The sequence below is a fragment of the Atta colombica genome, unplaced genomic scaffold (assembly GCF_001594045.1).
Source record: "Atta colombica isolate Treedump-2 unplaced genomic scaffold, Acol1.0 scaffold245, whole genome shotgun sequence".
Lineage (NCBI taxonomy): Eukaryota > Metazoa > Arthropoda > Insecta > Hymenoptera > Formicidae > Atta > Atta colombica.
The window spans coordinates 19,284-29,174 of record NW_017259344.1 but is presented as its reverse complement, the minus strand read 5'-3'; the positions used below and the strand labels follow the sequence as shown (position 1 = coordinate 29,174).

Genomic DNA, 9,891 nt, shown 5'->3' with positions numbered 1-9,891 from the left:
ATCTTAGTCGATTTATTCTTAATTTAGTTTAATTTAAACAACTTGGCCAATTAGTGGTCAATGTTTAAGTTCAAACTTTGCTCTACATTATTTACATACAATTTTAATACGCATACATATATTAAATATTATTATTTTATTTTAAATATTATCGCTTATTTAAAATATAATTTGCAAAAAATATGTAGTAACGCTCTCATTGCCTGTATATATTTTATTATTATTTTTAATTTTGAGAGCCCTATTAATATTTAAATTTTATTTTTTATAATTTTCAAGTTTTCAGTGTAAGATATAGTTTTAAAAGGCTTGAAAAATAATTTATCAAATCAAAAGAAAAAAAATTGAATCATGCATGCTATCATGCATGTTTCTCATAATTGCTAGTCGCACGCTATTTTATTATTGCTTATTTAAAATATTATATATTTGAAAGTATTATTTAAAATACAATTTATTTTAATTAATTCGTTTTTAACCAATAACATTTTTTTAGATAGCATTTATGTTTTTAGATAGCATTAATTTTTTTATTAATTTGATATGGACCATTTGTATTCGGATCTTTAGTTTCGCGAAATGATTTATTTATATGAAAAAGATATAATAAATCCCGATAATTTGTGAATCCCGACTAAATTATTCAACTTTATAATGCTCCTAATCCATTTTACTATCAAATAAAGAGAAGACACTCTGCGTTTATTAACATTCTTAATTATAATTTCATAAAAATATAAATATTTTATAGTTGTGTAATTGATTCAACAGAATTCATCTGAGGGCATAAAAATTTACAGTTCATAATAAATGATTTGAAGATAAATTTTAGTTAACTACATAGAAAATTTTATTGAAATGTCTAAAAATTTACCTAAATACAGATATAAAAATAATGTTATGAATGCTTCAAGATAATTTAAGTCAAAATATGTTAAATGTGTTGACGATAAATACTGTTAAAAGCGTTTACATTTTAGCAATCAGTTTGAACCTCCTATATACATATATGTATAATTATTTTGATAGTCCAACGAAATCATTTTCAGATTTTTGTCCAGTTAAATTTTTAGATACTTTAAGAAAACATTTTTGTCGTTAGTTTAAAATACTAATTAAATTTTGATCAGTAATTGCAAGTTTTCAGTATAAGATGTAATAGGATTGGAAGCTTTAAAAAATAGTTCATCTAACAATTTCAAGAAAAAAAATTTTGTAATCAGACATGCATATTTCTTGCGATCGTTAAGTGACGAGAAATTTTTGCGTCAAAGAATTAATCTCGGGTCGACAGGCTATCAAATCGTGACGCCTTTTTTTTAACTATACAACTTCGACAGTTCGAATGACGAGAATCTTTCAGTACTGGTCGAAACGCTCACTGGTGACCTTCATCAAAAGTTGTCACCAAAGATCGGTAATCAATTAATTTTGTTCGTTAATCTCATTATTTAATTTATGTTTCTATTCTGTCACTATATGTATTCTGTTCTTAGCGACAATTATTAATCAATTATTAATTTTTTTTCTATACTTACACAATTTTTTTTATATAGTCATCACTAAATACTTTATACAATAATTTTCAAATGTAAAAAGCAATTAGATTTATATTCACTAATGCGCTTATCTTTTTCAGGTGATATTCCGAGTATATTCCCTAAGGGAAGAGAGCTTTACGTGAAGAAAATAGCACCGATCTCTGATTGGTAGATCAGATAGGATCACAGATAGGTATTAAACATATTCTCCGAACATCGTACTAAAATGTCACAGACGTCTGAGATCATGGAACAAAAAGATGACCTAAAGAGGAAACCAACTCTTGTTAGACGAGTGTCCGATATGTTTAAGGGTAAACAAAACATTCGCATTCATTATCTTTTTCTCAGCTCTTTTTTCCTAAATAGCATGGAACATTCCAGCAGCACTGAAATGTATCACATTATCACGTGCAGTTTACACGTGCAGAAATCTTATGAATCGAATTATAATTTTAAATATCTTTTTTAGATGTTTCTTTTTAAATCGAATTCTAATTTTAAATACTCTAATAGGAGACATATTTATCCAATAATATCTTAATGGTTTCTTATCGCAAAAAATTATTATAGTTGAAATATCATGTAATAAAAATGTTTTTGGTTCATGAATGATAACTACATAATATCGTGATTAAGATTCTTTTCTCTTCCAATGACAGATGGAAACTACAGCAGGCCACCGATGTTATTCCGACACGCATCGATGCAGAAGATCCGCCATTGTTGCCAGAATCTCAACTTGTTACCATATCTTCTCTACTCTTTTGATAATTCCAAGTCGCATCCTTTAGCGCGCAAGATGCACGTCTACCTCAGCCATTTTCTTCAGGAGATCACGATCAATCTCCTGGTCACGTACGAGAATTTGCGTCTATCTGTGCTGCATGAAATCCGCATCGAGAAACCAGCCGAAGTGCAAAAAGCAATTCCAGAAGCGAATAACGACTCTACTAAACTTGCTGCAAGGTTCAACAGGTCGGTCAAAAAACCGAAGCGCAAGTACTCATGCTATTTAACTGCGGCCGTGTATTTTGTTCCGTTGCTGCTCGTCTTTCAAATGATGACCTTATGTAGTCTGATGATTTTTGGCAAGTATACCCCTGGTTTCATCTTCCTGGTCACCTCAGTGCTCTTCCTCGGCGGTATCGCGCTTAAAATACTGTTACATGGTGTTATGTTGCACGACATCAAGAATTGTGAGAGGAAAAGAGGGCAGTGATCTTCCGTCGTTTTCATCATTGTTTCGTCATCTAAAGACAATAAAAGGAACAAAGAAAACTCCACATTCGGAGTTTGCGTGTTTCATCATGTTACGTGACATAAATATTACTTTCTGTGCATAACCGACAAAAACATTAACATATATTAACGAGTTCGCATTGATAAACTCCGATAACTTCTTCCATCTTGAAGTAGCCCTTCCTTTTTCACATAACGTTTTCGATCATCGATTTCATGTATTTTTTCTTTTTTATACTTGTTAAAATCGTTAAGTTGGAATTGCGTAAATGTATAGAATACACTGTAAAGAAGACATTTTTATAAACTATATATATAATGTATAAATGCAATAATGTATTTTTAAGCAGAAGCACAATCTTGATTGTTCTCAAACGTAATCTCGGAGGACTGTTTGCATTCTACTTCACAACGCAAGTATTGCGAGTGTCTTTATCCTCTGCAGCATAAGACTGAGAATTATTTTTTAATATATGTTTGTAAATAAACGTGCGAATGATATATGTATATGTATATAATGCGAAAGGTGGATTTGTAAAACTGTTTCTCGATTTGTTGCGACAAGAAGAAATGGATAGGACCCTGATGTGGCCATTAAAAGTTACTCTAATCTGTGATAATGTGGGTACAAGTGATATTTCACAGGCACTTGCAATACCACTTAATTACACATGATAAGAGTTATTTTATGCGTATAGATTCACGCCTTTAGCAATCATATTGATATTGATTTTTATGGAAAATAAAAAACTGATAATACTTTTATTAACTTCACTGATTTATTTATACACGAAAGTTAATAAGATCAGACTACTATATAAAACAACTGGATATAGAATGCAGTGAGATTTTTCCGCATTGTTAGAATACCCACCGATTCCTGCAGCATATGCGATAACATGTGCAACATAGTTCTGTTCGTGCACGCTATGGAAAAGATGAGCATACGGTCCTGTAAAGAAAATGATACTCAAAGTATTTAACACTAGAAGTAGAATCAATTTGTTTAAATCCGTAGAATATAAACTAACAATAATACTACATCATTGTTACAATTTCCTATTAATGTAACTATTCTGTACAATACGTGTTATATTGCATTTACATTAATTGTTAAGTGGGAAATTATAATAATATTGATGTGATGTCATTGTTACTTTCTGCATTCCTAATTCCGATATTAGGATAACATTTATGAAATTATATGACGAATCTTTCATAAAATTTGTACTCTGCAATTATACAAGTATATTTATAAAAATAAATGCAGAAACTCTGATTTTTTTCTAAAATACTGATAACTGTTTGCACATAATTTCGACATAATTTCGACAAAACAATAATGATATAATGAATTATCTTTAGCGGCATATTTGCTGAATTAAATCTGGGAAGAAATTGTCCAATAATTAAAAAAAAATATTTTAGTTGCTATATTTTTTAACTGCAATCTTTCGTAACAATTAATTAAACATTGACGTACCTATAGCATATACAATTACATCTCCACCGCCGTGATGAGCCTCATCCGATATGATTGTAGCTTGCTGACTATAAGTAAAATCGTTAGTATTCGATTTGGATGGATCGATTCTCTTGACTTGACCGTCATCACCCACGATGTAAGCGACATTGTTCAAGCCACCCGTACTATAGGATAATGTGGTATATGGTATCCCGTCGTATTTAGATTTTTGAGCGATTCCTGAAATATTCTTGCATGAGAATAAATGATCCGCAAAAATTTCATACACACACACTGAGAAAAAAGTTTGATATTTGTGACTTCCTTGTATAATTACAACAATAGAAGTTCCATTTGTAATAATCAAGGTAAAATAATTATGTCTAACAGCTTCATTTTTATAATTATTACTGCTGTAATGTTAGTAAAAATAATTATATTTATACAGTTCTGCATACAAAAAAATAATTGTATAATTGGCAATAAAAAGATTATGTAATAAATTATTAGGTTTCGCAGCCAATAACATATTTTCGATATATATATAACTAGTAAATATAATTAGGAAATGGAAGTAACTCGTTACAAGTTACTTTTTTGGTAATATCAACTACGTTACTTTTTTTTGGTAACTGTAACGATAACGTAGTTATAATTTTTTTGGTAAAGGTAATGAATTTTACAGTTACTTTTATCGTTACTTCACACACAATTGGATATGGTTCGATTGATGGACACAAGCCACTCATAGAAAGCTTGCGAATAAAAAAGCACTCCCTCTAAGCACTCGTTCGCTCTGATGGGTAGTTGTCGATTTTAAAAAAGTAACGGAAAAGTAATGAAAATTTTTTTCAAATAACGGTAATTGTAACGAGTTATTTTTAAAAATTGATAACTTATTTTTTCTACTCGATAACGAATAATTGTAACTTATTATCTTTAAAAAGTAACTTTCCATTCTCTGTTAATATTTATTATAATTTATATATATTATATTATTAACATTAGCAGTAATAAATATAAAAATGAATGGCTTTTAACAATTTTGATATATGTTTGTGATTATAATTGTATAATACAATTCTCACAATCACAAATACCAGCCTTTTTTCAGTGCGTTGATCTTACCCAGAATGGATGAACCTCGAGGACTGTATCCGTTGAAGTTCATTGACTGCGTGTGATCGCTCGTGACTATTACGAGAGTGTCATCAGGATCAATCATTCTAAGAGTAGTATTAACGGCGTCCGAAAATCGGACAGTTTCTAGCAGTGCTTGAGCAGCATGACCGCGATGATGAGCAAAGTCAATTAGACCACCTTCGACCTGGAAGAACAGTCATATTAATTTATTTTATAATCTTATCCAAGATGATAATTGTACCATCAAAAAATATCCTTGTTTGGATTTTTGTAAAATTCGTAAAGCTGTCACAGTCATTTCTTCTAAGCTCGGTTGTCCCTTCGGACCTTGTTCTCGTTTCCAGTCCATCGCGATGTGACCATTGGCGAAAATACCGAGCAAATAATCTACATTATCGATATCAACCTGGGATAATTCTTCATTGTTTTGTACGACTTTATAAGCTAAATTTCTATCAGACTTATCTCTCATCCATTCATTAATGAGATCACGACCATCTTGTCTATAGCAAGCCCATGTATCTATCGGATCAAATTCGCTCGCGCTCACGTTGGATTTCATCACCTGTCTACCACCGCCCATAATTACCTATAAAAAAGTAAACGTATTATTATTTATTCTCGTAATTAAACAAAATACACAGCTCGTTCTTTATTTACTCGAATATTTTTTCCCGGTTCATTCTCCACTAATTGTCTGGCGATATCTTTACAGCCAATAGCATTTGTAGGCATATTGGATTCGCACTCCCATCTACGATTTGCACAGTGAGCATAAAGCGGTGCCGGAGTGGCATGAGTAACTCTAGTATTCGTCACAAAACCTGTACGGTAATTACGTTATGTTTTACAAAAATATAAACTAGTAATTACAATTAAAACAAAAATACTTGAAACGATTTTGAAAAATACTTTAAACTTTTTGAAAGAATTATTAATTGACATATATATAGTTTAATACACATATATATATATACACATAGTTTAATATATTTTTGTATAAATTAATACTACGAAAAGATTAATCGCAAAAATTTAACAAAAAAATAATTATTTATGCGTAGGGGCAATCGTTAAGGAACTCCTAAAATTATCCTTTTTTATTACGATTACGTTTTAGAAGAAATCTCTGATTGACTTCACAGATTGCAAAATTTCTTTTATAGAATTAAAGAATGCATAAAATGAAAACCTGAAAAATTTAATTTCAGAAAAAAATAAAAAATTTAATTTCAGAAAAAAATAAAAAATTCACTTTTTCTGACACATAAAACTATCACTTGACACACCGACAAGATACTATTAAAGACTATTGAACAAATTTTTGTGATTATCAATAGAGCCCGGGGGGCCTGGAGATAAACGTTGAAAAACAATGACTTTACCGACAATTAATAAAAAATAAATTTATAATTATTAACATAAATATTTCAATAATACATTATTAAATTCACGATTTTGTTATTATATAAATACATAAATAAATTAATGCATACTTTTAATGCTATAATATATAATAGCTTATATATTGCCGAAAAATTACAATTTTTTCTCTGCAGTTATCATCTCTATTGATAATCAAACTCAGATGATATCATTAAAATCACAACTTTAAGTAAAAAATCGAATATTATTAAGTTTTAAATATATGTAAATGTCTACGAAACTAATAAATCATGAAATTAGTACTATATTACTAGTTTCTTACTTAATCACTTAAATTTTAACAGGCACGCAAATTTCCATAAACATCGACCGTTAGTAGTATCTCTTCTGACTGGAGGTAACGTTTGCTTGATATAAAAGTTTTACAGCTTGTAGATTGAAAATAAATGTAAGATGGGATTCAGATTGAACGAACAATACTAAGTTTGTTTAGAATTAAGATTCAAAGCAAAGAAAAAAATATTTCTTCTAAAATGAAATTATGTGCTTTGCAAGGACTTCATTCTTTTTAAAATTCTCTTTTACGAATTCGGAAATCCTTTTAGGAAGGATTAAAATATGTCACATTAATACGACGTGTCTGTATATATAATACGAGGTGAAATTTATTCTGAGAACAACAAAAATTTTGAAATTGAAATCTTAACAAAAAAAAATTTTTGATGCTAGAAAAAAATTTTCGAATCTATAAAAGAGAAAGAAAATAATTATTATACAAAAATTACGATTTAATCGGTAATATAAATGACTTTAGGATCCCCTTAAAATTTTCTAAAATTGGAATATAATTGTAATCGGATTCGACCTGTGACTTTATCGGCTGCTTGGGCCCATGCTATGAATGAATCCACGTGATAATTCACATTCAAGCTTGCCTCGCAATTATTCAATTCCACGTTCACGTCTACTCCTACAACTTCATAATTCGTCTTGACTCCTCCGAAAAGAGCGGTGGCGGAAGAAGCTGAGTCGGGAACTTGCTGGTTTGTGGTATAAGTCTATATTATCAACAAAAGATACATTCGACACACGAAGATCTTATATAAAATATATTAATTACAATACATATCTAATAAAAATCACGAGACCTTCAGTATTCCAATATGGGGAAAGTGTTCCCAGGCAAGTCGACTGATCTCACCACCACGATAAATTCTGCTAGCCGCGATAGTATCGGGACTCATACCATCACCCACAAAGAGAATCACGTTTTTCGCCTTTTTGAGATTCCAGTGATACGAAAGAGATTCTTCCAGTTCTTTGTTCGCTAACTCATGCCAGTGTCGGCTGTCTACATCATAAGTGACAATATACTCAATCTTCGTTATTTCAGATATATTTGTTCAAACAGATGTGATAACATGTTAAAAATAAAAATATTAATTTGCCGAAAAACAAATTTCGCATTTTTACAAATAGAAAAATTAACTTATATAATATGCTATGTATAAAATGTTTGTCCTCCGTAAAATGTGCGGGAACACTTTATTATTAAACTTTGTAATATCATTTGAAAACTACAGCATTTAAAATTATTATGCGGTTTGATCAGTGATTAATCCTATATCCTTGAACATGTACTAAGAGAATGCTTTATAAAATTTCATGAACTATTTTTTAAGATTTTATAATCTCCTCAGTCATAATTGTGATGATACTTGTCAGAGAAGCATAATGATTAAATTATATTTAAATACCTTCGACCTTTGCAAACACATTTGTAATCTTGACGAAACATGCGAAAAAGTAAATGGCGAGATATTTCATTTTTTTTCACTATTTCCGAACTTTATTATTATGTTAAAACTTAACGAAGGCACTATGCACTGCACACTAAATGATCTACGAATACGCCCTCTGCTGAAATATAGTAGGAAGCATGAATACAGAAGTTAATGATAACGATCTTCAACAGTATATGTTAACTCGTGATAGCGAATAATGTAGTTTTATTAGAGTTATATTGTTAAGTAGGAAATTACAATTAACATATACGTTACATGTTTGCAAACTAGTGTTTGCTGGGTATTTTATAATTCGAAATATTTTCATTTCACTTTTATATCTTCTGAATATCCTAAAAATGTTTATAATATCTCTTGGATAAAAGCTGTATGGAAAATTGCAAGTTTTCAATATTCATATTAAAAAAATTTACTAAATATGGGGCATTCACTATCAAATCGGCCATCCCCTCCGTTCAAAATTCAATTCAACCAAAAAATTTCTTTCTGAACTCAAATTATAATATAAATACACATGTCTACTTTCTTTAGCTCTGGCTGTTTCGAAAATTCAATATGATGGATCTTAACATGACGGCTATTGTTCACGAAGTACTGATTGAGAACGATGAAATCATCATTCAAAGTTAGTTCGATTTTCATGAACATGCCATTCAGCCAAGAAAGAAAAGTGTTCAAAGATGTCAAAAGGTTTGCGGGTTATCGCCGTATCGTGATCCAGTGCTAATGCCAACGTTTCGTGAACCTAGCCGTTCTTCATTTGGGCAAGGAGCACACTGATACTGTCGAGAATGATACTTTTTTGAAAGATTGCAATCTTTCTAAGGCTTTATAATTAATATTTGATCTCATTTTCTTTGATTCAGTATGATTCGTACTATATTTATCTATAATCCCTTAATTTTTGAGCGAATTTTTAAACACCGTTTTTGCGTTATAATTAGTCGTCGATCGGATACCTTGGGTAATGTTAATGCCGGTGGTATTGTAACTTTTCAAGCATCATAATTCAAAAAGTTAATGAAAAAAAAATTTTCTTATAGGAAAACTCGACATCAGCTATTAGATTCTGAAAACAAAAATGTTTCATTTTAAAAAATCGACATGATCTTGATTTGATTTTGGCGACGCCACTTAAGGTTAAATTGATCAGTAAATAGATCTTTTTGAACCCTACAACTTTTTGTTTGAACAATTTTTCTCAATAATGCCGTGTTTCCAAGATAAAAATTTATAACTTTATTTTGAACATCCAGTATATTTACATATATATGTACATATCTACATGTATACATATATATATATATAT

At 30.1% G+C, this 9,891-nt stretch overlaps 2 protein-coding genes across 3 annotated transcripts in view; one reads left to right on the top strand and one right to left on the bottom strand.

Annotated features, from left to right (window-relative positions):
- LOC108688871 overlaps positions 1-3,548 on the top strand; it is a 4,259-nt gene extending 711 nt beyond the window's left edge. Inside the window, exons 1-3 of one of the 2 annotated variants that reach the window (XM_018195399.1) lie at positions 1,163-1,417; positions 1,640-1,855; positions 2,204-3,548. In XM_018195399.1, the coding sequence (XP_018050888.1) occupies positions 1,768-1,855; positions 2,204-2,763 (648 nt within the window). In that variant the 5' untranslated portion in view covers positions 1,163-1,417; positions 1,640-1,767 and the 3' untranslated portion in view covers positions 2,764-3,548. Of the gene's footprint in view, positions 1-1,162; positions 1,418-1,639; positions 1,856-2,203 lie in introns of those variants that run through there. The other variant, XM_018195398.1, reaches the window with a different exon arrangement.
- Positions 3,541-8,658, bottom strand: LOC108688870 (alkaline phosphatase, tissue-nonspecific isozyme). Its single transcript, XM_018195397.1, has 8 exons — positions 8,535-8,658; positions 7,926-8,128; positions 7,643-7,835; positions 6,052-6,215; positions 5,633-5,980; positions 5,377-5,575; positions 4,267-4,488; positions 3,541-3,735 (listed from the first exon to the last, which is right to left on the bottom strand). The coding sequence occupies exons 1-8, from the start codon at positions 8,602-8,604 to the stop codon at positions 3,563-3,565; spliced, it is 1,572 nt and encodes a 523-aa protein (XP_018050886.1). The 5' UTR covers positions 8,605-8,658; the 3' UTR covers positions 3,541-3,562.
- Between the last annotated feature and the right edge of the window lie 1,233 nt (positions 8,659-9,891).

Excerpts from the sequence above, each read along its gene's own strand:
- LOC108688870 (XM_018195397.1), bottom strand. The coding sequence starts at position 8,604 with ATGAAATATCTCGCCATTTACTTTTTCGCATGTTTCGTCAAGATTACA. Across the intron at positions 7,836-7,925 it reads CCCATATTGGAATACTGAAG|ACTTATACCACAAACCAGCA; the intron begins GTCTCGTGATTT and ends TTGATAATATAG. Across the intron at positions 4,489-5,376 it reads TCGAGGTTCATCCATTCTGG|GAATCGCTCAAAAATCTAAA; the intron begins GTAAGATCAACG and ends AGAATATTTCAG.